This window comes from Antedon mediterranea, chromosome 6 (assembly GCF_964355755.1).
Source record: "Antedon mediterranea chromosome 6, ecAntMedi1.1, whole genome shotgun sequence".
NCBI classification, from domain to species: Eukaryota; Metazoa; Echinodermata; class Crinoidea; order Comatulida; family Antedonidae; genus Antedon; species Antedon mediterranea.
In genome coordinates this window covers 22,985,943-23,006,793 of record NC_092675.1, presented here as the reverse complement: position 1 = coordinate 23,006,793, position 20,851 = coordinate 22,985,943, and the positions used below count along the sequence as shown (strand labels likewise).

General features: G+C 31.5%; 1 protein-coding gene across 3 annotated transcripts in view; it reads left to right on the top strand.

Annotated features, from left to right (window-relative positions):
* Positions 1 to 487: 487 nt before the first annotated feature.
* LOC140052600 (uncharacterized) overlaps positions 488 to 20,851 on the top strand; it is a 41,123-nt gene continuing 20,759 nt past the window's right edge. For 2 of the 3 annotated variants that reach the window (XM_072098242.1, XM_072098240.1), the window contains exons 1-9: positions 488 to 629; positions 3,196 to 3,650; positions 4,238 to 4,712; positions 6,863 to 6,999; positions 8,209 to 8,341; positions 12,468 to 12,647; positions 13,906 to 14,080; positions 14,510 to 14,583; positions 15,644 to 15,759. In XM_072098242.1, coding sequence (XP_071954343.1) covers positions 3,205 to 3,650; positions 4,238 to 4,712; positions 6,863 to 6,999; positions 8,209 to 8,341; positions 12,468 to 12,647; positions 13,906 to 14,080; positions 14,510 to 14,583; positions 15,644 to 15,759 — 1,736 coding nt within the window. In that variant the 5' untranslated portion in view covers positions 488 to 629; positions 3,196 to 3,204. Of the gene's footprint in view, positions 630 to 3,072; positions 3,651 to 4,237; positions 4,713 to 6,862; positions 7,000 to 8,208; positions 8,342 to 12,467; positions 12,648 to 13,905; positions 14,081 to 14,509; positions 14,584 to 15,643; positions 15,760 to 20,851 lie in introns of those variants that run through there. The other variant, XM_072098241.1, reaches the window with a different exon arrangement.

Sequence of the window (20,851 nt, the reverse complement as noted above, 5' to 3'; positions counted from 1 at the left end):
TTGAAAGTGCCAAAAATATATAAATATATATATAATTAATTAAATGAAAGCCCCTGGTCTAATGGTTAGGGCAACTGCATATCAAGCAGACGGTCCGAGTTCGAGTCTCGGTTGGGGCGACTTTTTCTCATTCTCACAGATTTCCTCATCTTTATCGTTTCAAATTATATAATTAATTATATAAACAAATCAGGCAAAGAACATTAATTCTAAACCGCCCGGTGATATACTGAAATTTAATTAATTAATTTGAAACGATAAAGATGAGGAAATCTGTATATATATACATTTTTTTTTTAAAGATACTAACCTAAAATTGAAATATTTTAAAACGACATTATATGGCCGATCCCCTTTTTCAAATTGACTTTATCACCTATTTTGAATAATGGCAAAATCGACGCATGCGTATCGATGTACCACATTTATCACCATGTGGTAGATATACGCAACAATTCTAATTTTTATATACGTTATACAGCGGTCCGTGGATTATCCAGCTTTAGCGAGAGATTTGACATGTCAATACGTTTGTGTAATGTTGCTTAGGCTAGGTATGCCTGAATTATTTGTGATCTGATTATGTCTTTTCTTGCATTTTTGAATATTTTGTGAAGAAATGATCTAATGTAAGTATAACGTTAGTTTTCCTGTTATTGTTTGTACATAAACATGGCAATACTTTAGTTATTTAGGTTACCGTTAGGGCAAGGCCTACTAGTATAGCCTAGCTAGGCTATGTAGATGAAGGGTATGCCTGGGATGGCCAATAATCATTTATTACTTGAGTAAGCCTTCTACAAGCCTATGCCTACATAGTCCTACTACTGTAGACTAGCTAGGATTAGGCTTGTAGGAGGCCTAGGCCTAATTTGTGCCCTGGTCTAGTTGTTACCATATAGCCTGCCTAGAAAGTAAATTAAAATAAAATGTGTTTTGAATTTATTTGATTTGATATTAGTTAAACCTTTATGATATAGAAAATAGGAAAACTGTATTGAAAAAGAAAGTAACATTTGATAATTATTATACTAGGCCTAAGCTTACTATCTATTAAAGCATAGAGATATTATAGTGAACTTCACTATAATATCTCTATGATTAAAGTGTAACTGTAATGTAATTTTTAGTTTTTTATATTGAAAATGGTAACATTTAGATTTATGATGATAAGAAAAGATTTCAAGGTATTTTTAGCTTTTCAAGGGAAACATGCGCAGCTACCTTTGGGATGGAACTTTATTTAAATAATTCCAGGTACTGTATAAAAAATATACATATAGCGTATAGAGTTAACTGTGTTTGTAAGTACGTCTAGTTAGGCCATACTTATTACTTTTCGTATGACCATCTTCTTTTTTGCGATGCTCTGCATTACGATATTTTTTTCAGTAGTGTGTAAGTACACTTTTAAATTTAACATTACAATAAACACTTTTAAATGCAATGCTGTCCCTGGTCTAATCTCTCTCTAGTCTAGTCTTTATGGTCTTAAATTGAAAAGTTATCTAAACTCCCAGTCTACTTTTAATACTCATGAGAATAGTCTGGTAAATAGCCCACACAGTTCCTATTTAGAATCAGACAGCCTGCTTTAATAGAATAGTGTTTACTTTTTATGTAATATCCTCTAAGTGTTAAATTTAGTAAACTGGTCTGCTGATCAATGGCCAGTAACCCAAAGAGACAATTAAGTTATTACTTGTAATCTCTTTTGGCCAATTTATTTTTGAATGCCTTTTTAATAGCACAATATAAATACAATAAATCTCGTAAAAAGATAAATTAAAAAAAAAGACCTTTTAGTGAAAATTAACTACCAGTATTTTTTTTTAACTTACAATTTACAGATGAACAAAATAATTATTATGTAAATTTATTTGTCAAAAGTGAAAAACTTTAATATTAAAATTACAAAATAAGAGTTTAAATTCAAAATGTCAAATTGTATGTATCTTTATATATTGTTCATGTTTTGGGGGACAATTAGATCATTTTGTGTAACTTTGTGATGATACTATCTATTAATTAAAATCAGATTTGTGTGTACAGTAATGTCGGAATTAAAATCAGATTTGTATCAGTAATAAACCCAGGTTGGAATTTGGCTCAGTGTGAACGTACAGTACCTTAACACTCATTGTAGTATTGAATAATGACATTGAGGAACACTAAAACTGTTAAATTACATTCTAATAGTTCAAAATGTTGCTTTAATTTGTAGTGAACATTATGAGTTGAGCATCATAACACTGAATCACCAGGTATGTCTAAGTCTGTATTAGATTTGACAACCACCTGTCCATATTTCCGTCTGATTTGTATGAAAATATTAAAGCAGAATATAATTATTTCAAACACAATGCACTACTAAATAAAAAAATATGTTCTATTCTTTGGCCAGTGGAAGCTTTTTATACTTATATTCAAACTTATAAATAGATTGTTTTGTTTTAAAATAAAAAAATCAGTTTTATTTTCAAGTAAAATAAAATGTAAAGTTTATTAGTAAATTCAATTATTTCCCACATTACACTTATGTCACACTCACAGTAATGTATTTGAGGAAATAAAATTTTAGTTTATTTTCGGATTGATAGAAATGTAACACGAAATCCAGTTTTTACATAAATGTCACATAAACATTCTAGGAAATCCATTGGTCTACTGAACTTCAGTAGCAATAAAACTGAAGCACAGGAAACCATTGTGGCTTTTATCAATAGCACCTATTCAATTTATAAACAAGGATAACAATGGCAAACAGATTGAATTGTCTTGAAATGTGGTAATGAATGGCTTGTGTAAATAAGTAGCCTTGTTTAATTACTGCATGATTTTGTGACCATTGTGGTGCATGTCCTATCCAAAACAGTACTCATATACAGGTACACTAGTGAATTTTCAGAAAATACCAAAGAAATAAAATAATGTCAGTCATTTTATGTAAATTGTAAATTTAGATAAGTTAAAAATGTAGGTCAATAGTATGGACCATGTACAGTATGGCTATGAGTGCTCACTGGCTAAACCCAAGGTCTCAATCCCAGCATTTGAGTGCACAGGCATTAGGAGCGCTAAGTCAGGGGCGCCTGCGTTATGCCATGTGTACAGTAGGTCTGTACTGTATACATGTTCCTCTATCGTTTTTTTACTTTAAACTTTTAAATGGTACGTATTAATGTTTTATTATAGGGAATCAAAATGCCGATCAGTGCTGCAAATGCACAAAGGTGCCTCAGACTTCTACGTGAATTTCAAGAGGATCTAAAATCAGAACCAGTGTCTATCCAGGATGATGTTAACCAGAGTGTACGTGTGCTCGAGCTCTTCCTCAATGGAATTGATTCTGCAGGTGGAAGTCCTGATAAGGGTGATGAACCAAAGAATGCCCAAAGAAGAGACAGAGAAGAAATACATGTTGCCGTGTTCAGAAACCCTCCACCTTCCATACAGGAATTAGGAATATCACTCAAAGCAGAAAGAAGCCTGCAAAATTATTCTTTCTTAAAGAATAAACCCCTGGTTGGCAATATTAGGATTAAGACAGTGACACCGGATAGTCTTGCAACAGGGCAGCTGCAAGCTAACGATGAGATTTTACAGATAAATGAAAAAGTATTAGAGAGATGTTCCATTGAAAGGACTAAGTATGTAAAAATAAAATGTCTAATATTAATAAATGTTCATGATTAGCTTACCCTGATAAACAGAAAATAGTACTGTACTGTATAATAGGAAATGTATAAAATATTTTTCCACACCTACAACTAATCTGCCAACCATTTCTTTTTTGGTAATAAACTGTTGATAATTGTAAAAGGGTCCATAAAAGGACCTCGGGAGAGCTTTGGCTATTGTCAGTTTATCCTGATGGAGCATCACTTATAGACTACCATACCAACTGTCGGTTTCTATTTCAATAATTTGTCATTGTATTCTGTTTAAAAAACAACAGTTTGTTGAAACTTTAGAAATTATCCCCACGTTATTCAATTTTTTTAAATGTCCACAGTTTATGAATTTCTGTTTTAAAAAGAAAAGTACAGTTAGTGTAATAGTTAAGTATTCATGATTAATGCTTTTTAATACAAATTAAATAACAATTTAAATATTACCAAATGTAATTGTGTATATTTCAAGAAAAAGTACAGTTTACATTATGCTTTGCTCTATCGATTCATGTACATTAGATAAGGTAATTGAATTTGATTAACAATACATTTTTCATGTACAGATTTCTATTAGAAAGTGCTCTACGTGCAGGTAAACTGTGTCTTACAGTATTAAGAAAAAGTAAACGTAAGGCACCATCACCACCTCATGACACATGTCCACCTGGTGCTTTAGTCGAGAAAAGAGACATTCAAAACTGGATTGAAAAAAACGATGTTGGTGGTAAAGTAATGATGGACTGGAGTCAGGAAAACTTTGACCCAAACAACATCGGGAATTTTCTGTCTCCTTACGGAACTAGTATTGATAAAAATTCATTTGACCGTAATCAAGAAAAGCGTTTGTCGGGAACAAAACGTAGACATGAACCGCCAGAAAGTGATGTTGATTTTGAGGACACGATTGAACTTCAGCAAACAGATGTACCACCATTGAAAACAGTTAAAATTGATGAAACCTTGCCACCCTTATCACCACAAAAAGTGGTGAGAACTGATTCTATTCTCTCACACGCAGCTCAACAAGCAAAGAAAAAGGTACAGTATGGCTATAACATTTTTTTTTATAATTGCTAATGAAGGCTTATTTTTGTCATCCCCAAAGTAGTGTGTTCAACCTACTCCATTATTGTGTGTTTGAAATTGAAGAAAATGGTTGTTATTTTGAATAATGTGAAGAAAGTGGCAAAGGAAGAGAAATGTTACAAGTTATGATTTCAGTTAAACCTTTGTTTTCAGATATTTTTTTTTTACTTTATTAAATTTAATAGCCTTTAAGAACGGAGCTCTAAGATAGTGTGAAATAATACAAACACATTGCATAACACAATAATACTGTTATTCTGAGTATTATGTATTAGTCTGTACACTGATTGATTACAATTCGCGTTTTGTTTGCCAACCAAATATACAGTAGTTTCCACAACCTGTGTTAAATACTTTTGTTTGATTGCAACAGATATTGATTTTGCCTACTATTGTGGAGTATGGTATTATTTTACTTTTACTGTAATACTAGATCTGTAATCCTGTTACTTGTGCAAATTGAACAGATTGCCTTCAACACAATGTTTACTACTGTACAATATCTGCAATACTGAATTTATCAAAATTCATGTCCCTGTTTAAAGTTTTCATGATGTGAAATATTTAAAATGTTGATTCTTTTTCTGGTGTTGATCATTAATTAATCATCATCATTGATTAATTTTTGGGTTTTTTTTCTTCAAATCATACTACAGTACTACTATTGTTCATTGCAGTAATTCAGTCATTGTTACTTACTGTTCTGCAGTAATTCAGTCATTGTTACTTACTGTTCTGCAGTAATTCAGTCATTGTCACTTACTGTTCTGTTTATGATTGTGAATGAAATAAATATTTAAGGAACATTTTCATTACAATTTACATTCATTCATCTTCTACTGCGTTTATAGTTCAGACATTGTTCAGTTCAAATATGATTTCCATAATTTCATTATTTATGTTCCAACCATTGTCCAAATGTAGACAGCCTACAGATTCAGAGGCCTGTTACAGTCAATGAACTAAGATAGGAACTGTGGCCTGAAACTTGTCAGTTTAATCCCACCCTAATTCTTGCCAAATGTTATACCATGTGATTTAGGTCAAATGGGGATGTAATTTCCAAATATCACCTTGTGTGTAGTTACAACTTTTTAACAAACTGAAGCCTATAGTATTGCTTGTATTGAATCATTAGATTATACTTGGCCTTGGCGCTCTTCTGTCTATAAAAAATTAAAACCAGATTTAACTGAAACTGCTTTACAGTAGATATTACCTACAGTACTAAGTAGTACTAGGGTACAAGACTTGTTTATTTTTTATCTAGACATTTTCCAAGAATAAATAACATTGCACCAGGTAGGCCTTGATAAACTGCCAAAAGTGTGAAAAAGTAGGCTAAAAAGTGGGTAAAGTGTACACTTCAAATGCACTATGTATTCGCAAGGTTAATATCCAAACCACCTCATCTACCACCTTATTTAGACATTTGAAAGAATTAATAACATTTCGCCAGTTTTTGCTAAACTGCATAAAGTGTGCAAAGTAGGTGGAAAGTGGGTAAAGTGTGCACTTCAAATGTGCAATGTATTCCCAAGGTTAATAATCCAAACCACCTCAAATTCATTATATCAAGATGAGGATGATCACAAAATCTATTAACAGTAACACTTTTGATTCATTAATTAATTTAAAAACTCATTTATTTAGGAAAATTGATTGATTGAATTGAAATATTTATACTGGGTAACCTCTTCAGTCAAAGACTGGTCTCCCAGAGGGCCCAGTTATGATCAGTGGCTGTGATGTATCAATAAACCGGGGTAACCCCCTACTTGTCTCGAAAGATGTACTAGGTTCTTTAAAGTGCACACGAGTGGACCTCGGTTTATAGTCTTTATTCTTTGTTCTACCACCAGAACCATGGAGTGAGTGAGCCTCGAACCATGCCGATGTTATGGCTACGTAATTACGGTTCCACTGTCTTAACAGTGATGATTCAATGCGCTAAATGATCTTCTTTTTTTTTTTGGAGTTGCATAATAAATATTTTTATTATTGGGATATTTTTTTTTATGGTACCTATCAAGTACTGAGAATTGGTCAGTTTCTGAATAATGTTATGATGATTCATTTTTGTTGGTTTCTTTTTTTCATAGAAAAGGGAAGTTGTAAAAATGCATTTGGTGAAGGGTGAAGGAGGCCTCGGAATTCAGATTGCCGGGGGTAAAGGTTCAAGGAAAGGGGATATCGGTATATTTGTAGCAGGGGTTGATAAGGACAAAGCTGCAGAAAGGTATTTGTGAATCTATGTTTGATGGTTATATTACAGTATTTTTCACCGTGGCATCCCAACATGGTCATACTGTACATTCTTATAAATTTGATGATTGTAACTAATATAAAGAAAAATATAAACTTCAAATAAAAAGAAAATTACACTGAGATTCAATCATTCATTTTTATTTAATTTTTTGTTGTGGATAATGTAAATTGTTCTTAGGAATTATACCTGTTGATTGTGTATTAACATATATTTTTAAAAAAATATATAAATACAGTGTACAAAAGTTCAAAATGAATACTGTATTAATTTGAGGCATAATTACTTTGTATCTCCTCTAACTAAAGTAACAGTAATAGCAACAGATGTGAGTAATGGATGAATTTATTTATGATAATGGTAAAAAATGAATATTAGGAAGTTTTCGCAATCTTACGAATACGATAACGAAAACGGATACGTCACACATTTGTGAAACTTTTGAGCTGATCCCCATTTCATATTCGTAATTCCTATAGTATGGTATCATTATTTGCATCATACATTGTATGCGTTATCCTTGCATCCTATTTTGAGTAATGCTAAAATGTAACTACTGTAGTATGGATTTGAATAGTTTACACAGATACTGTATACAATATACTTTTTTCTATTGTTTTTCTTTATCAATTTATTAATCAGTGGTTCCACAGCATTTATTATAAAATTATTGTTCGGAGTGTTTTTGTACACTCTTAAAAACTAGAAATATGGAATCTAAAATATAAGGCAATCTGATACTTATGATACTGATATTGTTTGATTGTCCATAGTAATATAAAATGGAAATACATTTGAAAATGGCGTGAAAAATTAAAACAAGATACTATACAAATACACACAGTCACAAATGATACCAAAATACACAATCAAGAATTGCAAAAACATATGTATTGTTCTAATATTATAGTTAATGGGCGTTTTCTAGATTCTTTGATGATATACTGTAGAGTTTGGCATGACTTTTTATATTGGCTTATTTATAGGGGAAAACAGATAATGATGAGAGAAAATTGTATTAAAAAATAAATACTCGCCACCATATGAAATCATTAGGAAATATTTATTAACCGTCTCTTCAGTGCTAATGTTTACACATCCCTTCATTCTATTTTTATTTCAATAGGTGACTTTATACAATTTATAATATTAAGGTCATATATTTTTGAAATAATTTTCTAGGGATGGCCGACTTCAGAAGGGAGACGAGATACTGATGATTAATGGACATAATCTTATGTGTGTCACACACAACGAGGTCGTCGACATCCTGCGTAATGCGGGAAACGTTGTGCAACTTGTTATTGCACGCAAGGTGAGTTTAATATCCCATAATATTAATCCATTGTTCAAGTGGGTATTTACATAAACAGATAGCATTTCACTCATTTTCATTCAATGAACTACAGTACGAGTTCTTCAACAGAGGTTTACATTTTTATAACATTTTTTTTTATTGTAAAAGAAAACTTGTTTACATTTTTTTTACCACTGTGCTTGCAGTTAGGCAATTACTAAAGAAACGGACAACCTATCAATGTACAGTTAACATTAACAAAAAAACTTGTTTACTAAACATCATAATAACCACTTCAAACCATTACTTTGGGAGTTTCCCTCGATATTCCAATACTAATAACATTACTGTATGCTACTGGTGGGAAATTTTTTTGTAAGAAGGAAGGAACACATGCTTGGTTGCCTACTGTACGTGATTAAGTATTTTAAACTTGATTCTGTTTAGTGGTTTTCTTTGCAACACTTCATTCTACAAATGTCAGATTTTTATCAAACTGTGCAGGTACTGTTCTGATGGTTAAATCCCTTCAGGATTTTCTATTTTTATTGGTGCTGAAGTGCTTTGGCATAGCTGTCAAGGAACCCTGTTTAATTGGCTTCTCCATGATGTCCCTTTCTTCTCTACAGACATTACAAAAAGTGGCCTGAAAGATTTTGTAACTTTCCAAAATAGCTTAAAATAGGCATGATGAATGAAATGCGATGAAGAATTGGCTGAAAACAAAAGTTAATCATAGCATGGAGGAATTATTTGGACAATTGCTCCATGATCAGTAGTAAATAACACTTTTAGAAGTTTAAAAATCATAAAATAAAGAATCGTGTAATGTAATTTGACTTTGCTGCCAATAATGTTTGTATTGTAGCTTATCATAAGGATATCACCAGCACTAGTAGTACACTGCAAAGATCTATAATTTTCCATGGCTGTACCACTTAATATGTTTAGTGTATGTACATCAAAAAACATGCGCATGTAATATTATCCTTAATCTCAGTCTCTGTTGATACTGAGTCATGTTTGTACTTTTGTGTCAGGTTTGCTAAATATTACTAAACTGCATGTTTGGCAAAGAACTGTACCAGACTGAAGTTATTACCCTGTAGTATTCTTTACTGTAGATCAGATCTTTTTTAAACATTAAATTAAGTTATGGTTATTGACTGATAAATCACAGTATTGATATTTTCAGAAATCGTTTTTGAAACTTGTTGTCGTACATCGTATAAACTATTATTAATGTGCACAGTATATAAACTTCTATGTAGCATTATTGGCATTGATTTCAATGTTTATTACAAAAATCCAAAATGAAATTTAGGTTATTAACACATGGTGTACTTTAGTCTCACAATAACCACATGATGTTTCAGAATATTTTTGTCTATAATTAAAAAAAAAACAAATACAATTCTTAAAACAAAATTTTTAGAATGCTGGCCAAGGGTGTATTTTAGGAAAAAATCTTATGAAATCTAAAGATCATGATTTATTATTACTGCGAAAACTAAAAAAAAAAATGAACAACAAATTGTCACAGATGGTCAAACCATCCTCTTGAATCTAGAATAAATTACACTAACTTCCCAAGGTGTGTGTTAGCATGCAAACTAAAAATTCAATGAAATAGCTTTGTCAAATAACAGTAATACTCCATTCAATAACGATATAAATTAACTAATTATGAGGGTGAAATCATGTGTACTTTATCAGGAAATTGTACTTGTCACTTTTGCTACTGTACATTTCTACTCATTAGAGCAAGTGAAGTGATATTTTAGTTATACTTAACACTATGAACTCATAAACTTAAAGTATCCATTTGGTAGGTTGTCATTAAATTACCAAATAGTCTACAGTAGGTGTCTGTAGTCTGAAGTTAAGGATTACCATAAAAATTGCCTTTAAAGAATTATATAGAATGTATAGTTTGTTTTCACTAAAAAGTAATTAACTGTACTTGTATTGCTTACAATATTAGGGATGGAGATCCAAACCTAAGTAAAGTGTCATGTATAAATCTTCCCACCAGTATGCAATGCAAGGCTGTAAGTGCAACACAAGAAAGCTGGCCAATAACAAGCTTCAGTTTGGATAATCAAGCGCTTGTGATTGGACAGATTGCACTCTCATAGATGCGTTGCGTCCTACTGTAGTATGGACCAAGCAAGAAATGGTCTTGATCTTGCAATCAGCACTGTTTATGATTTTTCTCAAATTTGCTTGAATTACTTTTTTAATTTGTACTTTGGTCAATTTTACTCCTAACATGTTCTCTATTTTTCTTTGCCAAAAACAGTATGAAGAAATTTTATTTTTTTAAATGCATAAATTGTGAATGCCAACAATAATATGAACATGTGTTGGCGTTCAATAAATGAACACTGAATGTAGCAATGTATAGATAATGTCAGTACTTTCTTCAGTATAGACTTCCCTCATTATTTTGTTAGCATGAGATTCGTGCCAGCCCACTACAGGCCCCTATTCTGACGTAAACTGACATGTACCCTAAAAATAGACTTAATTCCTTGAACTTCTTATAGTGCAGTTATCTATTAACAACAATACATTAGCGTGTGCTATTAGATAAGTAATTTGTGAAGTGGCGTTAAGTGCTTACACACGTATGACACACCTCAATGTAATACTGTAGATGGAGAGGTGGGGGCTACAGTTGGATCCATGATTTTTAAAAGAGGTTGGTGGGTGAGACGTGGAGGAGATGGTTGATGATTGATATACATAACAGGTTTTAGACAATGTTGCCATAAAAAAAATGTATATTTTTTTGTACCGTACTCTACTGTAGCTGTTTTAATTTGGTTTATATTTATTTGATACTCAAGCATAGGAATTTTTACATATCCTCCATCGTGATGTACAATGCTATTATAATCAATGATAGAAATCTTAAATCATGTAGCACCCTTTAATTCAAGCATTCATGGGGGATTGGAATTTTCTTGGCATTTAAATGCTATACAAGACAAGGAAACATTCTTAGTGTTGATTTCCCTATAGGACGTGACTCAACTTTAATGATTAATTGCATTTATAAAATGTGGGGTTTTCTATTGATTTCATTTCAACTTTATTAAAATATTAATTAACATTTATAATTAGCACGCACAAAAAAAGAAAATAAAAGAGAAGTGAAATTGATATAAAGATATGCATTCTATTCTTTTAAGTGTATTCTCTGCGGCTTCTATGATTCAAATTATTTCACATTCACTTTTATAATGATTGATTTAAAGACTAAAAATAACTTAATCTGTAGATACAGTACTGTACAGTATGTATTGTAAGATAATAATTCATTTCATCATTGTGTAACATTGACAATTAAGAATACTTATCAATAAATTAACAGTTTAAATTCATTCAAAAAAGCTCCAAAGATATTTTAAATTTTGTTATCGTGGAAATAAAAAGTCTATTATCTATTATTGTTAACTACTTTAATATCAAATATGTTTGATGTGTGGAAATTGATAATACAAAAAAAAAGAAAAAAATTGTAGCTGATCACTGACTAAATAAGAAGCCCTTTTTATCGAAAAAAAAATGATCGTTATCTCTGATTAGACAATAAAATTATTGACCTAGGCAGGTCAACTCTGACTGACGAAGGTCTGGTTTGTTCCGTCAGACATCCGGCACTTCCATTAACTGGCAAGTGAACATGATATATGTAGGGGATGAATAAGGGTATGACAACTATAGAGGATGTAGATATAAATATTTTGAATTGTACGTCTACTAATATATCTAGTTTATTAGTCATTTTTAATTGTTTCAACACTTATTTAAAAAAAAAGAGATATAATGATACATTGTACACTATTAGTGTATTATTCCATTAATAATTCAGTTTTAAAAACTCTGCATTCTAACTTTTATGCTATCACTTCAAATTTCTTCTAGTAATAGGCCTGACTTCATTTTAGTACTCTAAAGTTTGGTTCCAACTCAGATGAAATGTATTGCCAATCGAAACATCATTTGACAGTCGGTTATTCATGTAGGGTCAAAATACCTTCTGTAGGAACCAAGCTTAAACATGGTCATTACATTTTTACTCCTTCAAGCTAAAAATTACCTAATTATTTACATTTGTTCTTTTTTTTATCACAAGATAAAGAATAAGCTAAAACGGTCTCCGTCAGGCTCATCTGATACTTCAGAAAATAGTTCCTGTCCTAGTGTCTTGAGTTCATCAATAAGGTCACACAACCACTTTGCATTGAACTCTGCAGACGAAGCAGAAAAAGACTGGTCATCGCCACCCCCACCCCCACCACATGCAGGCGAGAAGGTGAGCATATGTCCAACATTAAATTTTGTCATGAACAATGTAAACACGGACTGGCACATCACCAGCTCTAATTATTTTAGGACATCCTGTAGTCTGCACTTTTGACCTCGAGTCATCAACAAGAGCAATCAGCATTCATAATTTTGACTTCATTAATTAGGAGCTTTCTTTTGTGTTAATTCTATACAGAATACTTTAAATATTTCTTACTTATAGAAAGTAACTTTGTTTTAGATACCATCTAGCTACTAATATAAAGCATATTAAAAATAGTCGGTTAGTCGAACTATTAGAACGGTTAGAACCCTAAAATGGCTGATTTTCCAGAAGCTCCTTTTTAAGTGCTACACATTTTACATTTGATACCTTTATTTAGTAAGAAAGAATGTTGGAATATTAGATCGTACTGTACATGATGGTTGTTTAATTCTGTTTGATAGCTACTTACACACCCAGCCTTATAAAACACTGGTACTTATAATGCTCATTACGACAGTTAGTGGGCAAGCTCTAACTGGTTTGATTATGATCCTATACTGATGATATATGATTTTATATCATGTTTTAAACTATAGAACCTTGGATGACATCCTTTAATACCCAAGGTGGCCTTTTAATTTAATATTGTGGTTATGTAGCCTCGCTATAACTATGCAGTATGACATATACTGTACATATGGCCTCTCACATTTGATACATAATCCACTTTCCCCAATTTGTACAATACATCTGTATGTCAAATTTCATTGCAATTAAAAGTTCATAGTGCAATGTGACAGGTGGGTGGAGGAGAAGGAAGGGTAATATTTAACAACAATATAAAACATCTATGCTATATTATTTTAAACAAAATTAAAACCATTTAAGCATATTCTTCCACTTTGCCTAATGATATTTTCACACAATACAGAATAGCTGGTGATTGTATGGTAAAATACAGAGTTACAATCTCGTTTCTTACAACTTTAGTTGCGTTATTGTTTTTTCACATCATTTCCAGGAGTGCTTGAAATCAAGTGGGATGTCTTTATGCAGTTCTGTACTTTGTAGAATTGTATACAGTTGATTGTATAGAATTTTTTCCTGTACTAAACAGCTTTTATTCCCACTTGGTTCTGATCAGTACAGTATAACATTTTTTCTTCTCTTTTCTTTTTTTAAATACAGCACCCATAAAACAAATATAACTTTGTTTTTACGGTACAGTATAAGAAGACAATTTAAACTGATAGTTAAGTTTTAGTATATTTTCTTACAGAAGAATTGCGTGCCTTCGGTTGTCCAGCAAGTTTCACTGATCAAAGGAGGTCTAGGCAAGGGACTAGGCTTCACGATTTATTCAGCTCAAGATCCAGAAACATCTACCAAAAGTATATATGTAAAAACAGTATTTCCAGCAGGAGCAGCAGCTGTAGATGGGAGACTGAAAGAAGGTAGTAAACTAAACTAATATAAATAAATGGATTCAATTATAGAGCAGACTGTCATATGATTTACAGTACAATACATTTATTCTTTGTACTCTCATATCCATACAGTCATGTACAGCCACTCACTCATCTATCAATTACAAGCAGTGTGTGAAACCAGTAAAAACAGAGTTATCAGAGCTACGTATTACAACAAATGTACTGGTGTGTAATTGTTTGCACTGGACCAAATAAGTCTAATAAAATCTACCCTGATAACTTTTGTTTTGCTTTTAAAGCCTGTCCTCTTTAATCTATCTTGTGTAACAATGAATTTACAGTTACCTTGAATGTGATCTTATTATAATTAAACAAATAACTATCTAAACATATTTATATGCAAGGAATCAACACAAAATTATAGTATGTTGATGGTCTTTTCTTTCTCTTCAGGCGATGAAATATTAGAGGTAAATGGTCAATCGTTCCAAGGCCTCACACATAAACAAGCACTTAATAAATTTAAGGTGAGTTTTTATTGTTTACGTTATTTTATGATTAAGATAATATTATTTTTATTATATACTGTCTAAATAGTGACTAATGATGTAAGGCTTCAGGAGATGATATCAGATGGAGGAAATAGTTTATGATTTAAAGCCGTTCTAATATTTATATTACATAATCTTTATATGCATCTTTTGAAAACATAAGTATCTCTGAAATCTCAATCTGCAACATGTCGGTTGGACGCCAGCCAATACATGCAGATTGTAAAAAGAAAGATGTTGGTTGTTTAGTATCAGATAAAGTATTTCTGAAGATAAGGAAATAAACACGCGTTTTAAATTGCTTAGAACAGTATGTTGGAAATGATATGCTGAATGATAACAGAATTAACCAAATGTAATTGTCACATAGATGTTCACTTAATAAAACGCTGATAGTAAGTTTAAAGAAATAGAGTGTTTACATGTATACAAAACCACACTACAAACAAATGTTTTTTCACTGATTTCTTTATACATTATTCTGTAATTACACCGTAATCCTTTGATTTTTGTTTTATACGGCAGCTTTTTGCTGGACTAATATTTATAATACCGACAGATAAATGACTGGAATATTGGTGATATGATTCATATCTATTATTACTATCTCTATGATTATATCATTTGTATATGCAACTAATACTGTACCTTGTTTTAACCAGCAAAATGTTAAGCCGATTTTCCACTAGGCGAATTTGTTCGCGCGAATCGAAAGCGCCAGCTTGTACGCATGTGTATTCATGTTTACATCTTCCAAATCCTTCTCTACGCATGCGTATTAGCTGATGCCTTCGATTCGCGCGAACAAATTCGCCTAGTGGAAAATCGGCTTTACATCCTCCTAAATTATTTGCTTGTAACCATATAGCGATATGATATTATTGACATTATTATTGCAATGCAAAATAGACAAGAATCCCCCCCCCCCCCCGCCCACCACAACTAATCTTGTATTATATTCAGTGCTTGAGATTGAAGTGACCAGTGTGTGTGTGCAATGGTAATCGCTTTTACAAACAATTGTTTTTTCTGTCAGCAAATGAAAAAAGGTGTTGTAAATTTAACTGTAAACAGCAGGCTGTCAACAAGTTCAGCAGCACCACCTTCCAATAGCTCAAGCACATCAAGCCCTAAACTCTGGCCCTTCAGAAGGTAAGCATTTGCATTGATTTCACATTCACAAACAACATAAACAACAGGACAATGACTTAATACTGAGCTTTTGTTTGCGTTTCTCTTTGTTTTGGGACAGTAGGCATTGAAAATAAAATACACTATCCTAATAATGAATGGAATGGTCTATATCCAGCTTATTTGCAAGTATTATACAATCTTTAGTATCTATATATAAATTTACGTAAGGGCAAAATTCGGTAAATCGCGCCTTACTTCTAGAATTTTTACTCGATGGTATATAAAGTTGGTTCGTACTTTCGGTACTGATTTTAACCACCTAATGTAACCCTGTTTATTAATTAAATAAAGTTAGATAATTAGTTATTGACGATTAAAACGAATTTAGGTTCAACGATTTGCCCCAAATAGGGGTGTTTTCCGATCGTTGTATACACTGTCTAATGGATGTCCATCTTGAAAAACACCCGCCACAAAAATGCGAGGAGGCTTCGCATTTTCCTATCTCCTCCTATGATAATTGTTTTTAATAGTTGAAAACTGGTTGAACAGCTGGAGTACAGCATCATAATGTTGAAGACAGGCCGATTTTCTTTCAAAAATACTATTTTGATAGATTTAATATACGATTATACAAATGTATTGATTTGCGATGAATGGAACATCCCAATTTCTCAGTCTGCCAGAGTTTGGTTTAACGCAAGTAGGTAAATTTATGAGCCCTTGGTTTAACACATACGGTAGGTAAATATATGGGCCCTTTGAGAATAAACTTGCAATACTTTGACAAAATCGATTATGACAGTGACAGTTTTAACTAAACTAAATAAAGAATGTTCTCTAATATAATTAGGAATCTCTTGCCATATACGGGGAAAATTAGTGTACAATGAATATTAAAAAAAAAATAATAATAAATAAATAAATAAAATAAACAAAGTATTAAATCGCAAATGTTTTACTGTATTTAGAGGTATATTATTTATAGGCCTATAAAACATGAAAAAAATATTTCGTTACTGAGTGGATAAAGAATATATTTAAAAATTGTTCCTCTTTATACCTATCCGCTTTCCCATCCCTCAACCCTACGGTTACATACAAAACACAAATTGGGTTTCTTTAAATGAGTCCAAATCAAAAATTTGGACTCATTTTGTGATAAGTTTCTCCTTCGGAAGTAATTCTCAGGGTGCTAATTTTAGTTGACTACATAAATCATCGTGTCTATTTATTCGTTTCTGTAAACGACAATGTATTATAGTCCTGCGGTACGTACATTTGAAATCGCCAGTTTTGTTACGCTGAAATTACTGTGTATTCGAGAACCATCTGTGGGCACGAACTAGATGGTACGCGAGCGAAGCGAGCGTACCATCTAGTTATTAACAATTGTCTGAAATAAAAGTTTAATTGAATTGAATTGAAAAAATGCAGACAAGATAATTAAGAGTGTATAATATTTAAATGGATTTTTTATGTTGAATTTAAACTTTATATATAAATTTAACTTTCTATACATAATACTTTGTGTATTACCTAAGACACATTAATTGCAACTGCGGACATCTGTTGGATTATAATTGTATTTATACAAATGTTATAACTTTTTATTTAACCATGAAAGGTAATTAAAAATAGGGTGCTCAATATTATTAACTCTCAAAAAAGTCATGTACACTGGGATTAATGTACTGTATCTAAATAAAGTTACATTACAAACAAATACAAGTGACAAGAATTGTCCAAAGTAAAAGTTTATTTTTGTTTGTTTCATTTTTAGTTTCATTATATAAAAAAATGCTATAATAACATTTCATCTAGTTTTTCTGTTTGTCTGAAACTATAGGTTTTACCTAATAGTACATTGTGTTAAAGTCCTGTATTGGGAAAGTTAACTGTAACCTCCGTAACCTGTTAATAATATATGTTATTGTTACAATTACAATATTGAATCTATATATAAATTTACGTAAGGGCAAAAATCGGTAAATCGTGCGTTATTTCTAGAATGTTTACGCGATGGTATATAAAGTTGGTTCGTACTTTCGGTACTAATTTTAACCACCTGATGTAACCCTGTTTACTAATTAAATTGAGTTCGATAATTAGTTATTGACGATTAAAACGAATTTAGGTTCAAAGATTTGCCCCAAATAGGGGTGTTTTCCGATCGTGGTATACACTGTCTAATGGATGTCAATTTGAAAAATACCCGCACACAATAATACGAGGACGCTTCGCATTTTCCTATCTCCTCCTACGATAATTGTTTTTAATAGCTGAAAACCGGTTGAACAGTTCGAGTACAGCATCATGATGTTGAAGACAGGCCGATTTTCTTTAAAAAATGCTATTTTGATACATGTAATATACGTTTTTACAAATGTATTGATTTGTGATGAATGGAACATTCCAAATTATTTGGTTTAACCATAGAGGTATAGATTTAAATTTATGGGCCCCCTTGGAGAATAAACATAAATAGTATTGCAATGCTGTACAATACTGTTAAGGTATTGTTAGATTATAAACATATAATATACAAATAAATAAACGTTATTACTGACAGTTGCTTCTCAACGTTTGTATTAATTAATAATTTAAAAATATATAAACGTACGTAGTGGTACGTGTATCGTTACATGTACTTTACTATTTCAATAGACTATGACAGTGAGAGTTTTAACAAAGTATTAAATCGTAAATGTTTTACTGTATTTAGTGGTATATTATTTATAGGCCTATAAAACATTAAAAACAATATTTCGTTACTGAGTGGATAAGAATATATTCTAAAATGTTTCCTTTTTGTACCTATCTTCTTCCCCCATCCCTCAACCCTTAATGTTACATACAAAACACAAATTGGGTTTGTAAATGAGTCCAAATAAAAAAATTTGACTCATTTTGTTTCTCTCTCGGAAGTAATTCCCAGGGTGCTAATTTTAGCTGACTACATAAATCATCGTGTATATTTATTCGTTTCTGTAAACGACAATGTATCATAGTCCTGCAGTACGTACATTTGAAATCTCCATTTTTTTCTCGCTGGAAAATACTGTGTATTCGAGAACCATCTGTGGGCACGACCTAGATGGTACGCGAGCGAAGCGAGTGTGCCATCTAGTTATCTAAATTAATAAAAATTACCACCTTTTTTATTTAATACTGTATGTTTTTTTGTTTTTTTTTTAAATATACCATACCATAACAATAAATGCAAATAAATGCAACTAAAGAGAGTAACTATTAGTTTGATCATGGAGCTATAAATAGCTCCATGGTTTGATTGTTGTAAGCTATTTCAAAGTACTCAGTATATCCTCATCTGGTTTGGAAGTTCATCAGGCATTTATTAAACTTAATCAATATTATTAGCCATTGTCTGGAAAGACTAATTGAACACAGTGTTCTTAGAAGTGTTTCGAAATGGTTGTGCTGCTCTGTGACTGGTACACTAAGAATGTTAATTTATTTATCAATATACAAAACCAGCATTATTACTTATAGGAATGAAATAAATATGTTTTTAAATCAATTATAGCATCGCTAGAATTTTATGAAAGCATACTGCATTATAATGCACAGGTTTATGATCACAAATATTTTCAAACTGCCCTCTCAATGATTTGAAATGACCTTTAATACACATCTGTACATACACAGTAGTCATACATACTTTGTAGTTTCTTTACAATGATCTTTGTACAGTAGAAATGTCATTATAAATGTTGATTATTACAAAATTCCTTATTTTTTAATTTAGTAATGAATCATTATTAGTAAGTTTATATTATGTTATCACAGCATTAAAGTTGGCACACAAGAATAAATACACATTATAAACCCAATTAATGTTTTCTCTAGAAGAAATACCAAATTTACCATTTTTTATTATATTAAAAATGGTTTTTTGTTGTTGTTACAAATTAAGAAAATTACTAAGTTGATTCTAATAATATTCCAATGAAGTTTTGTTCTTGTCACATGGTTATCGCATCACCTATGTTGTCACAAATGCTTGCGATAAAAGACGCAAGGTTAACGACAGGACGCATTTATATTTCTGAGTCAGTTATCTACAAATTGTGTGTGACTCAAATGCTACTAGTTTAAATTAAGACTACTAGCTGGCCTTTATAATTTCTTGCCTAATTAATAAGATGTCTGTGGCTATAGAGTTTAAGTTTCAGGAAAAGAAAAAGTGGGCCTTTTTACAAGAAGGGTATAGATGATTTTGTTGGAGAAGGGAATTTCAAGCCTGTCTGTTGAAATAAATTAAGACTATATGGCTGGCCTTTGTAATTTCTTATCTACATAATAAGTAACACTAACAGTAGTTGATATGTCAGGAAGTAAAACTTCAGTAAGATTAGATGTAAATGTCTTCTAATACCCTTTCACACTGGAAAAAGTAACAAATTGTAATAAAGTTTCAACCAGGTTTACAAAGTTTTCACACGGATAACCCTTATAAAATCTCTGGGGAAAAGCAAACCAGTTTTTGTTACCATGTGTATTTGCACTATTAAACTGACCAATTGCAGTACATAACATTTATTATTAGCGCCCCTAACTAAACAATGACAATGCTTTCTATCAACATTTTTCAAGGATCAAGAATGCATAATCTTTTTTTAAAAGTTCAACAATTTATGCAAGGTGTGAAACAGGTATAAGAAGAAGAATGTAAATAGATAGGGGCAAGGAAGGACTGCAAGTGTCAAAATAATTTGACAGTTTTATTAAATTATGATGACAATACATTACCATGAATATTACTATAGTTTTAAAATTGGAATATCATATAGGCCTACATAAAAAAATATGATAATTTTATTCAAGATTTAGGCTAAAAGTACGAAAAGTAATGTACAGTAGCAGTCCTGTGTTTCTTGGTGAATTTCAAGTATAATTTAATAATGCATATTGAATTGGTGCCAACACACTGCCAGTTTATATGGCATATGTAATGAAAGTGATAGTGATGTATGTTTATTATACTGATATTTAGTTCTAGTACTATAACAAAGTAAAAATGAAGATTTCTTTGTGATGGCTTTGTTGTGTAAAATCATTTCATGTATACCTTGAATTGTTTAAACCT